This window comes from Candoia aspera, chromosome 1 (genome assembly GCF_035149785.1).
Source record: "Candoia aspera isolate rCanAsp1 chromosome 1, rCanAsp1.hap2, whole genome shotgun sequence".
Classification (NCBI taxonomy): Eukaryota; Metazoa; Chordata; class Lepidosauria; order Squamata; family Boidae; genus Candoia; species Candoia aspera.
This window is the reverse complement of record NC_086153.1, coordinates 68,621,443-68,642,340: the sequence shown is the minus strand read 5'-3', so window position 1 is coordinate 68,642,340 and position 20,898 is coordinate 68,621,443. Positions and strand designations below refer to the sequence as shown.

The 20,898-nt window shown below is 40.7% G+C and overlaps 1 protein-coding gene across 1 annotated transcript; it reads right to left on the bottom strand.

The window, feature by feature from the left end:
• Nucleotides 1–3,108: 3,108 nt before the first annotated feature.
• On the bottom strand, nucleotides 3,109–15,346 carry HNRNPU (heterogeneous nuclear ribonucleoprotein U). Its single transcript, XM_063306173.1, has 14 exons — nucleotides 14,524–15,346; nucleotides 13,774–13,885; nucleotides 13,615–13,688; nucleotides 10,827–10,966; nucleotides 10,178–10,277; nucleotides 9,010–9,122; nucleotides 8,157–8,420; nucleotides 7,840–7,959; nucleotides 7,138–7,266; nucleotides 6,658–6,826; nucleotides 5,960–6,205; nucleotides 5,238–5,446; nucleotides 4,328–4,399; nucleotides 3,109–4,197 (listed from the first exon to the last, which is right to left on the bottom strand). The coding sequence occupies exons 1-14, from the start codon at nucleotides 15,194–15,196 to the stop codon at nucleotides 4,144–4,146; spliced, it is 2,475 nt and encodes an 824-aa protein (XP_063162243.1). The 5' UTR covers nucleotides 15,197–15,346; the 3' UTR covers nucleotides 3,109–4,143.
• Between the last annotated feature and the right edge of the window lie 5,552 nt (nucleotides 15,347–20,898).

Here is a 20,898-nt window from a genome sequence, read left to right as displayed (position 1 = left end):
AACTCTGTAATGGTTAAATCCTGACACCTACTTATGCTCAACTGATTCTTGCTAAGGATTGTAAAGACAGACTGTTGGCAATTGTAGAAACTATTGATTGGAAATACAGTAATAGCAGTAGCTATTTTTTGTATTCAAGCCCATCACAGATCAAGTGTTCTTGCAGGGCTTATGCCAACAGATTTCAAAATCTCCCGTCTGGACTTCCTAAGTAGCATTACTGTCCTGTTGACTAATACTTGTCACCCAATCTGCAGAGAAACTGACTATGAGAATTTTTCATATTTTTGAAAATACTAAAATCTTGAAATACATTGTTTCCTCTTTGGAGATTTTTTTTTAAGTTGTGAACACTACAGGTCAACTTGCCCAATTTTACAGGGTGTAACAGTCATTTTAAGACTACCACTGCTTAGGGTCCAGCAGGAAAAAAAACAAGGTTCCCAGTTTTATTAAATAATGAGTTATATCCTGCCCTATTTACTTAATTTATACAGTCTCTCCAACTCAAAACATTGTGACTCTTGGCACCTGACTCTTGGCACCTTACAACAATCAATGAAAACCAAACAAAATTCAATCCAAATTAAAAGGCAAAGAATCATTAATAGGTGAGCTTGCATTCCACTGTAATATATTTCCCCACAAGCCTGGGAGGTAGGTTTAGCTAAGTGACTGGCCCAAAATCATGCAGCAAGCTTTCTGGCTGAGCATGGACTTGAACCAGGGGCTTCCCAGTACCTTGACTCTTACATCACACTAGAACTCAGTATGAAATGCTCCAGAACATTTTGAGGGGTCTGTTTTGTTATAAACACTTAGCTTTTGGGAGCTGGGAGAAAAAGTAACTAGTTAATCCCAACCTCAGGTTGTAACCTGATAGAACAGTACTTATAACTGAAACTTACGTCCTACTTTTTAAATTTTAGTTTCCTCCCCAAGTGGAGGTTTTGTAACATTGTAACATTTTGACCAAAGACTCAAAAAAAGTGTTTTTGTGACATTCTCATTAGTCCTTGCTAGTTTTTTTTCCTGCCCCTTAGACTGACAGGGCTGTCACTGATTTTTCTAAATATTAGAAAACAAAAACACCCAGTAATTGGAAGTGAATCTACTGCACCTACAATCAGATGCTTGGTAATAAGCTTCAACTATCATTTTGAGTAAGTTTACTCATATCTAGGAGAGTAACCTATCTTTTGCTTATGCTTCAAATACCAACTTAATGTTTGTCTAACAAAAACAGGATTTTAAGATATTTTAAATGATGGATGGGATTGGGTGCAGTTGAAATCTTTAGGGGCTACAAGTCATTTGTTACTTATTTTGCTGTTATATGGCATCCTATCTGAAATAACTGCACAGCAAACAAAGCATAAAACAGCCTACATATAAAAATAAGATGCCAGGCAAAAATGTATCTTCACCAAAACTGCAAAACAACACAGAACACAACACAGAGACAGGACCTTGCTAGCATCTTGGCCCTAAAACCCAAGGGAAGCAGCATGGTTTTCAGGTCTTCTGGGAAGCCAAGAAAATTGGGACCACCTGAAAGTCAGCAGGAACCTCTTCCACAGGGGACTATAACAAAGGTGGCATGCCTCCTAGGTCCCACAAGACGTTTCACACAAGAGACCTGGAACGCATGCATCCTGCACATGGCAGGACAGGCAGAAACCACTGGTGACACTCCCTCAGGTATCTTGGTCCTGTGCCATGCAGGGTTTTAAAGGAGCTAACTTGCACTGCATCCAGAAACTTATTGGAAGCCAGCACAGCTCACCTAGCAGTGGAGTTACATAGCCATGCCATGGTCACTCAATACTGCCTGCACTGCTGCATTCTGGACCAGCTGTTTTTTGAATGCTTTTCAAGGGCACACCCAGAGTGTTTTGCAGTTCTTCCAACCAGGAAGCAACTAAGACATGAGTGACCATGAGTGAAGCCTCTTGATCCAGGAACAGGACCAACTGGCACACAAGGTGGATTTGTGCAAAGATCCTCCTGGCCATGTCTGCCACCTGCTCCTTGAGCTGGAGCCAAGGATTGTAAAATTGTGTAAACTCGTAAGATGGCCGCCAAAACTCACTTTTCCAAAGGCAAAGTAACTCCCCAGATGCTACTTCCCCAGTGGGACCTTTTTAGGGCTAAACTTTGGTTTAAAAAAGTGTTTTCCTTTACAGAAAACCAATTTTGACATTATCATGTTCGCGGGTATCAAGATGTGCATCCTCTTACACTGTGTACTTCATGAATACAATATGCTTCCAAGAGGAATTTTCTAGAAAAACCAATCAAGGAACAATCTGTTCATGTTAGTTGGGTAAATAATGTAGGAATAATGCTAAGTCTGAACATCAAGCTCTCAAAAATCCATCCAGACAAAGCATCTAAAAATCTTACTTAGCCCAAATATGAAAGGGAGAGGAATAGAAGGGAAAGGCACCAAATACAACAAATAAATTAGGGAGAAATGGTTCTCAGGCGTGCCTAAAATTTATTAAGGCCAAGTGCATTTTGGGAAACAAATCCCTTCTCACTTGTTTTCATGGACATCAGTAGGTTGTTGAAAGCTGTTAAAATCTATGGATAACATGTTTCCCAAGAACTAGAAATGCTGAACATAGTACATGCAAACTATGTCTGCCAACTTAATGGAACTCACAATAAAATGCACAAAATTGTCCACTTTCATTTACTCTTGTCTGTTACACTCAATTCTGCATCATCCACCTGCACCCACCCTCCCAAAGCAATCCCTCTCTGCAACTAATTTCATCTGCATTAAATTGCAGTCACAATTCTGCAAGATTCTGGTAATGAAGTTAGGAATTTGGAATCTGAACTGCTATCAGCAGACATAAGAAAGCTATTATCTGCTTTAGTGCTTATCTGCTTGCAACACAGGAATTCAAACTGCAAAAACTTAACAGGCATATATTTCCATATTTTCTCTTAAAATGAGTTTGTGTAGGGTTCTCTCCCCTATGTCATAGAATGCGGAAAGCATACATTTTGAGCCTTTTCAGAAATCAGGTTCGTTAAACACTGAAGCTAACTGTTTCATTAAAGGGATTTTAGACCAATGTGGTGAGAATCCCAGAGTAAGAGTAAAATGATTTTATTTTATTGCAAACAAACGGCTAAAGTTAATTTCTCCACCCACTTTCTTTAAAGAAGTAAATCAGCAGGCTAAGGAGACACACCCATCTGAAAACTAACATGATTAAAAATTAGATATAAAATGGGTGAATCACAATTTCATTTGTTTACAAAATGGTGGAGTATACTACTACAAGCACACTAAATACACAGTATTTGTGGGGAAAGGGTTACAGACACACAGCTAACTTCATATAGATCCCATTAGACAACTGGATTTACAACAAGTTTGTTTAATAAGAAATGGGCAGAGCCAGCTTTTTCAGAATCAAAATGCAGAACAATGGAAAAAATTGATGGTGTGTACCTTCACAAGTTGAGCCTCTACAGACAAATGCAACCAGGTTAGACGTGCACTCCACCATCACTATTTAGCTTTAAGGTTTGCTTTGCCCCCTCAAAAACCATTGCCAAATTAAAAAACAGGAATACCCCTTACTTTATTGCCAAACTCTTCTAATTTTTCCTTCCTTCTTCCATACCTAAAAACTACGTAGAGAGGATGGAGTGGAAGATGGAGTGTAATGAGCATTATTTACATAGTATTATTTGGGGGGCACAAAAAAGCCTGGTTGCTAAATTTTCTGCTTTGATGACTCACGACTGTTTCTTAGAAATTGGGAAGGGGGGGGGAGAAAAAAATCTTTAATAAGAGGACACCAGATACAAAGCAACATTTTACTTTTGTTGTGGTAAAAAAAAGTCACATTTTACAGATAAAATGTAAGAACCCTGAAATACTGACACATTCGCTTATCGTGCACAATGCTGAGGTTCTTTTAAGATTCACTTTAAAACTGCAATTAAAAATGTACAAAAAAAAAAAAACCAAAAACCAAAACCCACAAAGCTTCTAAAAAAGGAACCTGCAGGCACTTCCTCTTGTGGAATGTTTAAAAAGTTAGCCTACTAAAGAAAACAGTCGATTTCTTGTGAAGGTTTTGAAGAAATATGGATCAGTTCATTTTATTTGGGAATTCAATAATATCCTTGGTGGTAATGCTGACTCCATGGCTTCTGACCCCAGAATTGCTGCGGAAGAACAAAGATAACACAATTAATGTTATGTCAAATTTAAGTTTATGGTTAAGAGTCTTGTAAAAAAGAATGAGGGATATGCAACAAAAATTATCTTTTATTCAAAACTGAGAAGTACACTTACACCCTGCTGCCACTGGTTGTAGCCCTGAGATTGATTTTTGTAGCCACGATTGTTTCCCCTTCCTCTGAAATTCTACAACAAAACAAGAAATGGGTTCAGTTGGGGTATTTGTTGAACACCAAGCAATGTCAGTCCAATCAAACTGTTTTAGTTGAGACAAATAGGTTTTGTACTCCATCTAGATATAAATGTATTCCAGAAAAAAATACTATACTTAATACTAACAGCATGTCCCCAATACACTATATTTGAAAATTTGTTTGCAAGCTATTTTCTGATCATGTGCAGAAGCCATGAACCATTTAGAGGGAATTCTGAATGCTCTGTTCAAGTGATTTAAGAAATAATAGCTGTGATTATAATATGCAATGCTGCACAAAATATAGATGGAATCTGTCAGAACTCTAGATTCAATTACTATCTCAACCTACAAGTAACATTTTAGAACTAGATCCATTTAGCTTCATAATCTTTACTTCAAAAAAATGTAGGAATTAGGAAACCAATTGATTCTATACTAGTATTAACATTAAATGTAGCTCCTGCCCCATTGTTCTATTGTCATATTTATATTGCTGCATGTTTGTATCTTTATAATGTTAACCATTTGGAGTCTTGTTGATTACAATTGCACACAAAATTGAATTATAAATAAATGAGTATGGGTATCATTCCGTGGTTAGAGACTACCAGAATCAGGTCAAGTATGTAAGAAAATACCGATTCAATGTATTTTGTATAAAGGTAGCTGAAATGTTATACATTTAAAACTTTTAAGATGTACTATCAACAACAGGCTCCCTCAAGTTTAGTTACCAGACGAACATACTTTTAATTAAATCAAGATTGGCTACTGCAAGCAAATTATTCAAGGAAGTAAGGTATCTTCCTGGCTCTAGTAACACATTACCTGATTATAGTTCCCTCTGTTGGGCATTCCACCTCTGTTATAATTTCCTCTGTTTGAATAGCCTCCACCTCCACCACCACCTCTTACTGGGAAGACAGGACCACGAGGATATGGATAGCCTATGGCTCCACCACTGCCACCACCTCCTCCACCTCCACGCTGGGGCATATTGCCACCTCTCCTGTTGTAGCCACCACGATTTCCAGGGACTGTAGGGGGAAAAATGCTACTCACACTATGTCTCTGTTTTTTTTTTAAACTGTACCCCAGAAAGCCACACACAATACAAGCAACTGCTACCCTTCATTGGTCAGCCTCTGCCCAACACCCAGAATACCCTACAGAAAAAATACAACATTAAAACTTTGCAGCTGGAATTCAAATCTCAACTGGCAATCATCTGTAGGCCCCCAAATGCAGTTGCTTAAGCATTGTTGTAAGGAAAGGAACTGACAAGTCCCAACTTTTTCAGCCACCACCTGGCACTTTCATATTAACCATCGATCAGTACAAACTACTCTTTACAAAAAGGGATAGTCAAATAGCTGCATAGCACTGTCTTTATCCTACTTTAAATACTGATCTTCCTTGTGTGAGAGCCCTCTCCAGAATTAGGTATAAGCGTAAAACCCTTCATAGGTTTTCTCTTCTTTAGATCAGGCATTTAAGGCGGTTTCCTATAGTATATGGAATATAGAAGGACAAATTGCACTACTGTCTACCTCCTCCTCTGAAGTTGCCACGCATGTTAAATCCACCACGTCCTCTCTGTCCACCTCTGTTAAACTGGTTTTTACCACTCTTTTTATTACTTTTCTTTGAACCAGTATTCTGCTTTTTTTCTGGAGGAAGGGCCTTCTTGCTTTCTTCTTTGTACTGCTCCAGAAGTTTTTGGGCTTCATCTTTTTGCAACTCTACGTAGATTATTTCATCAAAACATTCTGATACCTCTGGCAGAGTAAAATTTCCTACAAGACAGAGAGCCCTCAATATTCAGTATTTATTTCTGAAACCATCAGAATAAGCCAAAGTTCCCCTCCTATATAAAAGGAATACAAGACAGGTAATGGTCACTCAAGATGCTAAGAGCAAGATTCTTGAACGCTTGACACATTCTCCCTATAAGGTTGAACCGGGAATACACGTCTGCTAAACATGTCCAGCTTCGTTTTCTAGGGCACTTTAATGCCAAGACAGCTTTGTGCATCTGCATGAAGCGTATCATGACTGAATAGTGTTAAGGGCTGCAGCAGAGGGAACACAATATAGTGTTGTCTTAACAAAGTTACAGAAGTCTTCCAGTTTTTTTTAAAGAGGCATTAATTGTTTAAGGCAAGAAATTTTGAATCTTTAGATTTTACATTACTCCTTTAAACAGATACTCAACATCCTAGAACACAGTATAGATTATGTTCCATGCCTTTCATTTTGAGCACTGCATGCTCTGGAAGATCTTTTCCCTCCACCTCTGCCTTCTTTTGTGTTCTTTGCTTGTAGTCTTCATCTTTTGGGCAAACAACAACTGCTTTGCGCTGGAAGCCTGCAAACAGGCACATTTTTCTCCTCTGCGCAGCTGCAGACACATTTGTCTGAAAAAAATGCAGTAACTTACTACACGTAGCTGTCATTGTTAGAGCTAAGTTAAATTAGTGTGCTTAGATTTCACCTCCACATGTATAATGCAATGAAGTTTACAAGTAGAAGGAAGTTATGTACGTTAGGCCTAGTCTCTAGGGTAACCATTTTCCCCCTGATTTCAACTGTATTTTGAGCACAGTTGCTGTAATTTCAACTTTATACCTCAAATACTTATTTCATTTCCCACTGAAGTTTAGACTCTATGCCCCTTAAACTGCAGCTTAATTGCATTTTGTAACACAATGAACTCTAGCCCCCATACCTGATCCAGAATAAAGTTCCGTTTCTTACGAGCAGCAATCTCAATAAATTTGCCAAGACACTGAGGTGCTCTTTGAAGCAGTGTGTTAAGTTTTCCAGTGTCAGCCATTTGCCGCTTAAAACCTGCAACCTATAGAAATCAAAATTAAGAAGCATACATTACGAATTTTTAAGTTTGTTTTCTCTGCCATTTTAAGTTCAATAAATTAAAATTTCTAAAATGAAACCACTTTATCCTTTTACTAAAGATTCCAAAGCTTAAGAATTAAACACGCTGTCCCAATTTATCTTCATAGTGTCAACTACTAGTTAGTTGTAATGCCTTTCAAAATCAGAAACACTGGCTATTACTGGAATGCCAAACAAATATCAGAAAGGGCTGTCTCATCTGAACAGCCAGGATAGTTTTAATATTATGAAGTAACCAAACTTTCTGTCAAGAATCTGCATGTTCACATTAACAGCCATTTTCCACATGTAAGAATGAGCAATTTAGTGAATTTCCAACTTGCTCGAAGGCCAAAAACTCTGCCTCTGCCCTTTCCAGTAATGTCATCTCCTCACTGAAAGGCACACAACTGACAAACTAGTCAACTGAATGACTTGTAAGGTATAATAAATTTGGTAGTGGAGTCACAACAACAATCTAGAGCTGTTATATATACAAATTGTGCAATAAATTAGTACGGTAATATGATTTTACCATCATTTTGTCCATAATAGTATTTGTTCCAAGGATGTTGTACTTTCCAGGATTCTCTGCTGCATGTTTGGTGACCCATGTAGTCTTCCCAGCTCCAGGCAAACCAATCATCATCACCACCTAATGAGAATTTAGGCATGATTTAAATTCATGAGGCCTCAAAATAAAACACTTCATTATCTATCCCAATGACTGACTTAAACTATAAGCCCTCAGCATTGTAGGGCATAATATTGTAAGACAGCATAAAAAAAACAATACTCCCTTCAAGGAAAGCACTGAGCTTTTATATTAATTCAAACTGGACTATTACTTACTTCGCAATCTTTCTTATGTTCTGGTCCTTTGGGTCCTCTAACTCTATCTTCCAAATTAACATTTTGGATGAACGTATACCCCTCTGGTATGGGGAAATAAGGCTCATCCTTCTGGCCAAAGTTGAATTCCACTGCACAGTTATGGCAGAGGACATGTGGGAAAATGGGCCGTTCAGAAAGAACTTCCTTGGGGATTTTGAAAGCAATTCCAAGGTCCTGCCCATTCTTTGAGTAAGAGAGTTCCACCTCATCACTGTCAAAATTCTGCCATAACAAAAAATACCGTATTAACATAATGGCAATTCCTCAGTAGTATTAGGTATCAGAAACAAATCCTAAATCTAAACAGATTACTAATTAAGATTTAACAGTAAGACTTAGTCTGAAAGTTAAGCAAAGCTGTAACAAAACCAGAGAAATATTTCAGTCTGAGAAATGTTCTGGTCTACTTGGGAATGTTCCACTTCACTTCAGACAATGCCAAACCTCCTTCCTGACTATCCTATTCCAAGGAGGTTCAGTGCTTTTAAGTAAATTCTCCATTCAGAAAGAGTTTAAGGTATTTACAAATATGAGGTTCCAGACAAAATACACTGTTTCAGGATTAGATCATATCTTGAACACCCCAAATCACTTCAGACTATTTATTTCTGGAAACTGTCTCTGGAATAACATGGTACAGGAGAAAATTCAGCATGGTCTTAAGGGAAATGGAACATTACCAAGTTTTCCAGAAAAGTCTTATTGCTGCAATAAAGTTACCCAGTTAGTTGTTCAGTTATTAAAGATTACATAAAAGGCACAGCAGCAGCAAATACAGACTCACAACCCAAATAATGTAATAAAGACTTACAGCAAAACATCCGATCACATCATTTTCATCAAATTTCTCACCAAAATCTTCAATCTCACAATTGCATGTCTTTATCCCTTTTAAGGAGTACCCGTAAGAAAATTCCTCCTCACCTGATAAATATGAACAATTGCAGATGAGGCTTTCAAACTGTAGAAAACACAGAAATCTACCACTGATAGCACAAGGCAAATTACATATTGGAGAAAAAGAGTTGTACCATTTGGGGGATGTGTATGTTAATGCCTACATCAAATGAACAAATCCCATTATTTGTTTTCTAACCAAGGTGGTTATAGAATTCTACTCCAACCTCTAGATAATTATTCTTCACAAGCACTGAGTGGTAACCTAGACTGTCAAATACATCAAACCCATTCCCTTAGGTGGGCTCAGGTAGGTGAATGAGAGTAGAGCTAAAGCTGACAAAGTTGAGTGATGTTTCTAAGTTATTTCTTATAACCCTTAACATATGAGAAATGATTTCATCTAGTCTTATCCTACACAGAGGTAAAGGTGCACTTTCTCTATTCCAATGCCTAAGAACTCCCAAAAGTGAAAGTTTTTTTTTAAAACTTTTGGTCACTCGTTGCTTTTTACAATTAAAATGTTAATTATTGTATCGAGTATCTTGGAAGCTGCTAAGATTAATTTGATCGTGGTGTGGTCTAAGTTTAATAAATTTCCATAAAGCATGAAAAGTATTTATTATGGTTAATACAAAACATTTCATTTTGAGTTCTGGGTACAAAACTTCCAGTTTGAAGTGCAGGTCATACCCATGAATAACTGTCAAGACTGTAAGAACACCAAGGCACTTGAAACAATTCAAGACAAACGTTTCATATACATTGGCATTTATTCACAATATATCAGATCCCATACAAGGTGCTTTATCTTCCCATCACTGAGAGAACCTAAGGATGAAATGGTTTAGCTAAGAATGGGGGGGGGGGGGAAGAGGGACAAAAGATACCTAACTGGCCTGCTACAAACCATCACACACAGGCTTCACTACATTTTATTTATAGAACAGAATTAGCTAATTCTGAATTCCAAACAGGTTATAATTATTGAGTTTTCAAAAAATAACACAATAGGTTTTGTGGTCTCCTATCTCAGAATGGCAGGAACTTAACTCCATAAGATGACTAGAAAAACATCTTACCAAGCAGCATCCCACTTGTGTTTAGTGACCAGCCAACTCTCACTTCATGTATGTCAATGTCTTTTGTATAGAGATGCTTAACAGGAATTTTTTCAGTTACCTATCCCATAGGAAAAAAAATAGTGTTTAGTTTTGACAATAAGAACAGCTAAAATTATATTGCAGCACCAGGGATCTCTATGATTTCAGACAGACAGGCATATCTTTCCTCCCCACTTAAGAGCCATCATACTATAACATGCACATTGAACACAACTGTTTTTCCCACTCAAGTTTTCTTGCTATTTTGCAAACCTGAACCTAAAGATACATTCCCTCTTGTGTATGGATGATGCTATTTTGGTTTCACAGAAGTCCACATTTTTAATTATTTTTAACAAACTGCTTACTGCCATATTAAAGTTTAATGATGATGATGATGTACATTTTTCCAATTCTTTGCTCACTGCCTGGCTAAGTTTTTTTTTTTTAAAAAGCGAAGTGGGCATTATACTAAGTGTTAAAAGTTATTTTTCAATTAAGCCTGGTACATATTCAGAGTATCTTCAGATACTACACAAAGTATCTTCTTTGCCTTTACAAGTTGTGTTTCAGCAAGTACTTTCACCAGCATCAATAAGCACCTAACATCACTATTAATTTGACTTACTTTCATCTCGAAACAGACTTTTCCTTTCGAAACTCCATAAGAAGCTCTTCCTCCAGCCCAGAGAAAGGCAAAACTTTCCATAGTTAATGAGGAAGCACTAAAACGATCTCTTGAAATTTTGAAGTGTAGGTCACAGTTATCTGTCCCAAAAAAAAAGGGGGAAGTTGGGATACAGTTGAAATGTTATGGTACCTTCTAACATGAAAATGAAGGCCACCTTTAAGAACCAAATACTAAAGTGTAGTCCAAATTACAACTCGCATGTTTCTGAATTACCTCAGATGTGTTATAACTGAATTCAGCCTTCCTTTCTGTAAAAGTTCCAAAGTAAAGCAGTAAAATCAATGTATAGGATACTTAATTTGACTTTAGAATTAAAATATTTTACATTTAGTTTAGCTATAAAGTATGCTTGTTTCTATGTACTTTGATAAATTAACCTGTTTCTCTCAAATTATGAATTTGTGTGCCTGCCACGCTATTAAACAAATGTAGATAGGAGATAGATGATCTGCCTATTAGCTGATCACTGGGTGAGTTTCAGTCATTTTGCAAGCATTTCTAACTCTAACAGTTAACAGGAAATCAAAATTCAAGTTGCCCTTGTATCAATGATTTATTTCATATCCTTAGTGTTCTTTATTTACAAAGTAGTTACCTTTGACCAAGTTTTTTTATTGCTCCATGAACCAGATTTCAAGTTCTGCGAGGATCCCTGATCAATAGTTACCCAGGTAACTATGTAAACAATTTCAATTATTAAGTTGCAGTAAGAACATAATTTGCTAGTCACTTAACTAACTTGCTTACAGCCTCCTTCTATGTGGTTCACTAACTTGTATCCAGTGTAGGTTAGTGGACACAATACTAGTAGCAAAATAAATGCTAGAACTTTGCCCAACCCTCTTTTGGAGAATGTTCCTTAATGTTTTGCAATATTTAATATAGCAGAATAGTCAAGCAGTACACAAAATGGTTTTCAAGACAACCATTTCTCACCATGCTAAGTGATTTTCAAGGGTGCTTTGAAAGCTTTTGAACAAAGACCACCAAAATAACCACAAATCTCCTAAATGTTGTTAACCTAGAGTATTATAGATACAAATCATAAGCAATAGCTAAAATTAGGTTTCTGAGGTAACTTTTAGAATTTTTGGTAACTTGATTTTTACAGTTTTATACCAATCTGTTCATGTTACATGAAATGACAGTATCCAATGTAGTAAGAGTGAACATTTGCTCATATTAAGGGATTTCCTATTTTCTTTCCCCGTGTTTCCCAAAATCAGCTTCAGATCATTTTCAACTTGTGGAGTACCTCTGGATTTACAGGTGGGTACAAGGAGAGGAAAGTATTTTGCCCTGATTACAACATCTCCTGGCAGATACATACCGTCGCATTTCACCCAAAGCAGCATAATTTTATTCTACGTATTCAGAGTATTTTTGCTTTTAATGCCTAATTTAAAATTTTGCCCCTTTACAGGACTCAAGCCCTATAAAGTATACTTACTCAGAACTAAATCTCCCCAGATCAGGTGGCCCTCTATCTCCAAATCAACCTCAGTTCATTTTCAAAAAACTACAGTGAACATGCAAGCGATAAGCTCTTTTGTAAAGGAGAAAGTAATAGTTTTTTTTCCTCCAACAGCCATGCTCCCTATATTATGTACGCCTCTTTTTGAAAAAGGGGTTTAATGTAATCACACATCACTTAAACCATTCATGGGCAACATAGCATGACAGAGCTGAAGTAACCTGCAGCAAAGAAAAATCTGATTTACTGTAAACTTGATACACACTCATATTTCTAAACTGATTTCTACAGTTTAGAGTACTTTACCAATTCAGTTTTATGTGCCTCACTCCAGCATTTAGTAATGCCATATTACAGCACAGAAAGTGATACCCACAATGTAAAATTCCACTAAGTTTTATGTGTAAAACTTTTATTTTAAAAATACATCAGCAATTACTGTGTTTTACCATATCAGTTAGGATGGGAACATTTCAAGTTATAATTTCACTGTAACAATAACCTGAATATAAGCAGTTGATGTTATTATTCCAAATGCTCATATTTTAGAAGTATTCAGAATGACTCCAGTTAAGATTTTACAACTAAAGCTCTGAATTATCCATTTTTATGTGTAATTACAGCTGTAATCCCACATCCACATGCCAGTGAATAATTCCCACTAACTTTCCTTCAGAATATGTAGGAATGATCAAATATGTATTAGACCTGTGTAGCAAGCTGGAGTTGAACGGGAAATAATTCAGAGACTGTAGAGGCCTGCACATATACTTAACAGCACCCCCCTAAACCAAATTATTTTTTTCCTCAGTATACCATGTATCCCCCAGTAAAGAGCAACTACTTTAAGGAGCTGCAAACGTGTGCAATGTGTGCTCCAAATCTTCTTTTCCTTTTCAAATCTGGATCTCATTTGTACAGGTCATAAAAAAAATCAGGTAACTCTGTTAATGAATATATCCAATGGTTGCCTAGAATTTTAAAATATGAAATAAGTTATTTAATATATAGGCTTAGACACAAAATATAATCTATACCGTGAAGGTTGTCAGTATCAATTTCTCATTTTGCCGTTCACTATTAGCACATTTCTAAACTCTTGATAAATTACAACAGTAAGATACATTGAACAATCAATTCAGAAATAAAAGCAGAAATTGTACCTCAGATGTGGTAATAAGCATAAGTAGCTCCTCAAAGTCTTACCCAAGAAGTATCTTTTAAGAGACCAGCATGTTTTTTTTTACTTACAAGTATCAAGACAAACCACTGTGTCATCAAAGTGTTCATCCTCTTCTTCAACAGGTGGCTGTGGTGATTTGGCCCTGATCAATTAAAAAAGGCACTTGAATTCAACTATCAGAAAACATTTAAATATTTCAATAAAGACATTTAAATACCACTTATTACCTGCTATATTTGTTCTCTTCAATATACTCAAAATAGCCTCGTCCATGGTCTTCCCGTGGTCTTTTCACTCCCCTTTTTTTCTCACCAGGTTTTTGTTCAGTTTTAGCTTCCCCTTGGAATTTTTAGGGGAAAAAAACGTGTATTAGAAACAATATAGTGAAATGCAACGAAGAAACAGAAATCCTGCTCTGGAAACGATAATTAAAGTGTTTATTACTGCGGCCCTGCAGCTGACTAAGCAACAATCCGCCGCTACACCCATCCACCGCTTTCCGTTTTATTCCCAAAACTAGGCAGCAATTTCGCCACTTCAAGCATCATTTCCGCTCCCTAATTTGAAGGCGGCTCCGAAGAGACCCCTTAACCCTCACCCAAACACACAAGCTGCAGCGAGAGGCCTAAATCGGAAGAACAGGATTCGCCCGCCTCCATTGTACTTCGTGTTTGAACTCGAGCCTACAGCGCCTCACCAGCGGATGTGACGCAGAACAGCACAAACGTTTCCCCGCGCGTTCCACAGCGCGCCCCAGCGGCTCCTCAAGGCCGCCCTACCCCCGCGCCCCTTCCTCATTGCTCTCGCGAAATGGCGCAAGCGCCCCTCCCCCTCCGAGACACGCGGCGCGCGAGGCCTGGAAATCCCCGAAGGACGAGTTGCCGCGGCCGCCTAAAGAAAAAAAAGATGGCGGCGCGTTGACCCCGTGAATAAGCTACCAACCGCCTCCGCCCATCCGGGCTCCGCGAACTACTCACCCGCAGGGCGAGCAGGCCCTCCGGGCTTTTGCTGCTGCGGCTGCTGGGTGGGCGAAAGCTGCTTGGCGCCGGGCTGGCTCGAGGACGCAGAAGCTGAAGCCGAGGCCTCCGGAACGACAGCGCCCTTGCCAGGCAATTCTTTCGCCACGCCGCCATGGCCGTTGGCATTCCCGCTGCTGCTAGTGGTGGACGCGGCGGCGGCGGCGTCTTCCTCTTCCTCTTCCCCCTCTTGAAAGCCCTGGTCGTCGCCGTTCTCGTCGTCCTCTAGATCGTCGGCCGCCTCTTCTTCGCCGGCGGCCACCCCCTCGCCGTTCTCCTCGCCCAGCTCCATGCCTTCCTCCTCCTCCTCCTCCCCGTGGCAAGCGCCGAACTCCGCCTCCTCATCGTCGTCGCAGGCCGCGGCCTGGTCGGGGCCTCCGCCTCCCGTAGCCATCAGCAGCTGCTCCTGGGCACCTCCGCTGCCCGGAGCGGCTTCCCCCAGCTCCTCGACGTTGCCATTGCCGGGCTCGGCGCTGGCTAAGCCCCCTCCACCGGCCTCCTCTTGGTCGAGCGCGGCTTGGAGCCGTTCCATGAGATCGGCCTTGAGGCCCTTGTCGGACAGGCGCCGCTTCTTCAGCTCCTCCTTTAGCTCAGACACCTTCAACTTCTTCACGTTCACCGGCGAGCAGCTCATGGCGGCAGCGGCGGCGGCAGGGATTCGATGCGGTCTGGGCGTAGGCGGCTGGGTCGTATGGCTGCGGCAGCTGCAGAAAGAGATCCGCCTGGCGCCAAATCCTTTCACCGAGGCTCGCGAGGCAGGAACGGTGAGCGCGACTCACGGGCTCGAGCACGTAACGCTGCACTCACCCCGCCCCCGCCGCACGCCTCATATATCCTCGCCCCTCCTTGCTACAGTACCTTAACTCTCTTCCCTCGCGCAGTACTACCGTAAACATTTGGCGCAGCGAAAAAAATCAATTCAAAACTGTTCCGTGAATCTTTCCAGATTACGGGCCAATGCAGTGGTAGACGCACTTGACGCTGGGCCACATACCTTCACGTAGAAAACATACCAAATTGAGTTAGATACAGAACATTGCTTATGATTTTTTTCAAGTGAAATGTAGGTATTGCAGGTCATTTTTCCCCCAAATAAGTTACACGTTTTACAGCAAAGTATCATTTGTGACTACATTAATAAGCAGCTAGACAGGAAATGGAAATATGATAGGGCCAAGGACTGCATTGGTTGCCATGTACTCTAGTGGCTTAGAAGCTGTGCAGGTGCGCATGTAGATTTTGAAGATCTGCACAGAGTCCAAAGAGTGTTTATCCCTGCCCAAGGATATCAAATTATAATACTTTACATCAGGCCCGCAACTAGGGTCTGTGTCACCTGGGACAAACATGGATTCCATGCCCATTTTGGTGCCCCCCAGAGCTCATTTTGGCGCCCCCCCAGCACAGCGCCCAGGGCACATGTCCCACTTGCCCCCGCCCCCCAGTTGCAGCCCTGCTTTACATAGTTCATGCATATTTTACTCTTCATCTATGCTTTCATTTTTAAAAATGCACTTTGGATTCATATTCAACTACAACTGTCTATTGGAATTACCACTCAGTTGTTCAGTGTAATCTTACCTGTTTAATTTCCATCTGCATTTATTGGGGCTTATTTACAGACAGGCAAGTTTTTAACATGCTTTTAATAAAAGAGTAAGTCAAAAGAATAAACCTGTAAATTATATATTCTGTATTAGGCAAACCAGGGCAACCAACCTCAAGCATAAGGCCTGCTAATAGATAAGAACTATTTACTAGTACGACACAACACACCCTTCTTTAACTGGATATTAACTAGTTGTCAGCTGTTCCATGTGTTATATTAGTATTTCAGTACACCACTCACCTGTATTATGGATTCCTGATGTGCTAACTGTATACTCAGATGAGAGATGACAATTACATGCTTTTTATTTGCCTTACAAATTAGACAATAGACTTAAGTGCACCATTTCTGTTTAGAAACCAATATATATGGAACAACAAATAAACAGTTGATTTGTACCACTTACGGAAGAACACAAAGATTTCATTTACAAATATTGCCTGATCGTACATCTTCTAGGTAATATACAAAAAAATGACTAAGAATTACATTATCAAAACAATATCAAGAGCTGCTAAAAAGCTATCTCCCTGACTATATTCTAAATGAAAATCAAAATTTCATTAAAAAGTCTAGTTGTTTTCTGCTTTCTCATTCCTAATCTCTACCTGCTTTCCAATTTTATAAAAGTTATCATTCAGAGATACATGAAAATATAGTATCAATTGGAAACAATTCAGTAATTAATTCCTAAAACAATTCTGCTTTAATTCTTGGAAATAAAAGCAACTGAAATTAATTGTACTAAATTGCCAAGAAGACAAATGCCCTGTGTGCCAAAGAACCATCCAAGGTGTACTCCCAACTGCAGTGCAACAACACAGTAACAGCAGAGCCACCAACAGCAGAAACTGAACACTATGGAAGAACATATGGGAGAAAGAGAAGACACGTAACACCAGTGCAAAGTGGCTGCAGGACCTGAGAACAGACCACAGCAATCTCACAGAACAGGAACCAGTCACCATCACGGCAGCAGAAATCCAATAGCTGGTCAAGAATATGAAGAGCTGGACAGCCCCCAGCCCAGATATGATCCACACCTACTGGCAAGAAGAAGAAACTAACAGCAGCGCATGAACGCCTAGCAGCACAGATGAACCAGCTGCTAGCAGCAGGCTCCCACCCAGACTGGCTAACACAAGGTAGGACAGTGCTGGTCATGAAAAACTCCCACAAGGGAACAGCACCATCCAACCACCGACCAATAACCTGCCTCCCCACATCATGGAAAGTCCTATCAGGCATCATAGCCGCCAAGCTACAGGATCATATGGGCCACTACATGAGCACAGCTCAGAAAGGCACTGGGGACAACACCAGAGGCTCAAAACAGCAGTTGCTCATAGATAAATCAGTTGCCCAAGACAGACCAATCTAAGCACAGTCTGAGCACAGGAAAGCCTGTGACTCAATGCCACACACATGGATCTGCGAATGCCTGGCATTATACAAAGTCAACAGGACACTAAGGACCTTCCTTGAGAACTCAGTGGGACTGTGGAAGGCAACACTGGAAGTCAACACAAGACAGCTCGCACAAATGGCCATCAAGTGCGGCATATACCAAGGTGATAAACTGGCTGCTGTTCTGCATGGGCTTGAACCCCCCTCAGCCAGATTATCACAAGGACTCAATATAGATACAAGTTCAAGAGTGGAACTACCATCAGCCACCTCCTCTACATGGATGACATCAAGCTTTATATGCTAAGAGTGAACGAGAATCAACTCCCTGATCCACCTGACACAGATCTATAGTGAGGACATCGGAATGTCATTTGGACTAGAGAAGTGTGGCCAGATGGTAGTAAAGAGAGGGGAGGTAGTTAACACTGATGGGGTGGAACTACCAGCGGGCCACATAGCAGACATACAGACCAGCTACAAGTACAGTCACACGGGAACCATGATGAGGAGGCAAGGAAGACAGCAACATCCAAGTACCACCAAAGGATAAGAAAGGTCTTGAAGAGCCAGCTCAATGGGAAGAACAAGATCCACACCATCAACATGTACACCCTGCCAGTCATCAGGTACCCTGCCAGTATAGTGAGCTGGCCAGAGGAGGATGTGGAGGCTGCCGATGCGAAGACCTGGAAGCTCCTCATAATGTACAAAGGCTCCCAGCCCAAGTCCAACACCCAGAGACTGTACGCCAGGCGGAAAGAGGGAGGGTTGGGTCTGGTGAGTGTCAAAGCCAATGTCCTGGATGAGACCCAGAGCATACAGGAATACATCAGTAAGATGGCACCCAGAAATGAGCTGCTGAGAGAATGCCTGAGGCAGCAGCAGACATGGAAAGAAGATCAGGCAGAGGAAGCGCCATGGCAAGACAAGACCCTGCATGGGATGTACCACTGATAGATAGCTGAGGTGGCTGACCTTCAGCAATCCTACCAGTGGCTGGAAAGGGCTGGACTAAAAGACAGCACTGAGGCACTGATTATAGCAGCACAAGAACAGGCACTAAGCACCAGATCCATAGAAGCAGGGGTCTACCACACTAGACAGGACCCAAGGTGCAGACTGTGCAGAGAGGCCTCAGAGACAGCCCAACACACAGTGGCAGGGTGTAAGATGCAGGCAGGAACAGCATACACTGAACGGCACAACCAAGTAGTTGGCATTATGTACAGGGACATCTGCACAGTGTATGGGCTAGACCCTCCCAAGTCCAGATGGGAGATTCCACAGAAGGTTGTGAAGAATGACAGGGCTAAGATCCTGTGGGAATTCCAGATCTAGAGTGACAGGCAGGTACTGGCCAATCTACCAGACATCGTGGTAGTAGACAAGGACCAGAAGACAGTGGTGGTGATAGATGTAGTGGTGCCAAGTGACAGCAACATCAGGAAGAAGGAGTATGAGAAGCTGGAGAAATACCAGGGCCTGAAGGAGGAACTAGGGAGGATGTGGAAAGTGAATGCCAAAGTAGTCCCAGTGGTGGTAGGAGCACTCAGGACTGTGACTCCCAAGCTTGGAGAGTGGCTCCAACAGATCCCAGGAGCAACATCAGAGCTCTCAGTCCAGAAGAGTGCAGTTCTAGGAACAGCTAAGACACTGTGCAGAACCCTCAAACTCCCAGGCCTCTAGTAGAGGACCCAAGGTTGAGGAAGACACATACTACCCATAGGGGTGAGAAGGGAGATAGATTCATACACACACACATACTGTGTATGTATGTATATGTGTGTGTGTGTACTGTATATATGAATATCACCATAGTTAGGTCTCTTCCTCATGACTAAGTTAAAGCATACCAGCGTAAAATATGCTGCCTCCACTGGTAAAACAGTTACTATGGAGGAAAAGGTACACAATGGTAGAAATACCTGCCCCCTTCCTTCCCCTTTTACCATTATGAGTCCTGCCCTTCAAAATCAGATGGATGAGCCAATTGGATGAGCAAAAAGAAGAGAGCCGAAGGAAGAAGCAGCCACAAAGTGGCAGTCTCCAGAACAGTGTATCTGTTGAACAGTGAGGAATGCTGGCAGCAACAGAGAATTTCAGAAGATGTCAAATGAACCCTTGCCAAAAGGCCCAGAGCACTGGCAACTGACAGCAGGTCAAGACACTGGCATTTAGACAATGAGGCCAGGGCACTAGCCACCACCATGTAAAGGCCCAGGGTGCTAGCAGCAGTCATTTGGAGGCCAAGGGACTGGTAATTGTTGAAGTCCAGAGCAGTGGCAACGAATCAGCAGCTTCTCATACTGAAGCAGAATGCTCTGAAAAGCCTGGGGCACAAGCCATCATCCTCAGAAAGTCTCAGAGCAGAAGCTGACAGAGAAGCAGGGAAAGGAACAACCCCGCCCAACTCAACACTCCATCTAGCATGAGACATTAGGACTAGCCTAAACACACAAATGACTTTGATCAGGCTAGCTAGGATAGCCAGAACTAGTATTAGAATAAAGAATACAGACACAGAAAGAGTTAAAATAAAGCTGAAATAGAATATAATATGGGACATGGACTATAATAAAACATACAGGAAATATTAAGCATGATCCTTTAGATAGAAAATAACTGCAGGACATAAGACGTATGTTATAGTCTAATGCAGAGTGGTAGATGGCAGTATTGCAACCAAAACTCTCCCCACAACCAGGGTTCAATCCCAGCGGAAGCTGGATTCTCAGGTAGCCGGTTCAGGTCAACTCAGCCTTCCATCCTTCCGAGGTCGGTAAAATGAGTACCCAGCTTGCTGGGGAAGGTGACAACTGGGGAAGGCAATGGCAAACCACCCCCTATAGTCTGCCAAGAAGTCGTGAAAGTGGCATCCCCACAAAGGGTCAGACATGTCTTGGTGCTTGCACAGGGGACCTTTCACTCACATAGTTTAATGGCTAAAACAAAAAAATGGCTAAAAGCTAGAATCTTAGATTTAAGATTACACTTTTATATTGTCTAACATGTAATAAAAAAGACCCAGATTCACGAATTGTCTCACTCCCAAGTCTGTCACCATCCCCAAACCACAAAGGTACAATGCTGGCAAATAGTGTTGTCCTTAATTACAATATATGAGGCATGTTAAGGACAGAAATTGATGGGTTCCCCTGGCTTTGTCTCTTCATTCACCAAAAATCACCAGTTGATGAGAAAGCATCCAATATGGATGTTAATCTTTTCTGGGGCTAGGGGAAGACACAAATTTTGATAGATAATGACATCTATTTAAATACTAGTAGAATGCAGTAGAGTTGGTGCACTGTAAAGCA

Coding starts and splice junctions, on each gene's coding strand:
- HNRNPU (XM_063306173.1), bottom strand. CDS start 15,196: ATGAGCTGCTCGCCGGTGAACGTGAAGAAGTTGAAGGTGTCTGAGCTA. Junction 13,886..14,523: donor AGGGCCTGCTCGCCCTGCGG/GTGAGTAGTTCG, acceptor AAAAATTCCAAG/GGGAAGCTAAAACTGAACAA. Junction 7,960..8,156: donor AACATAAGAAAGATTGCGAA/GTAAGTAATAGT, acceptor AATTCTCATTAG/GTGGTGATGATGATTGGTTT.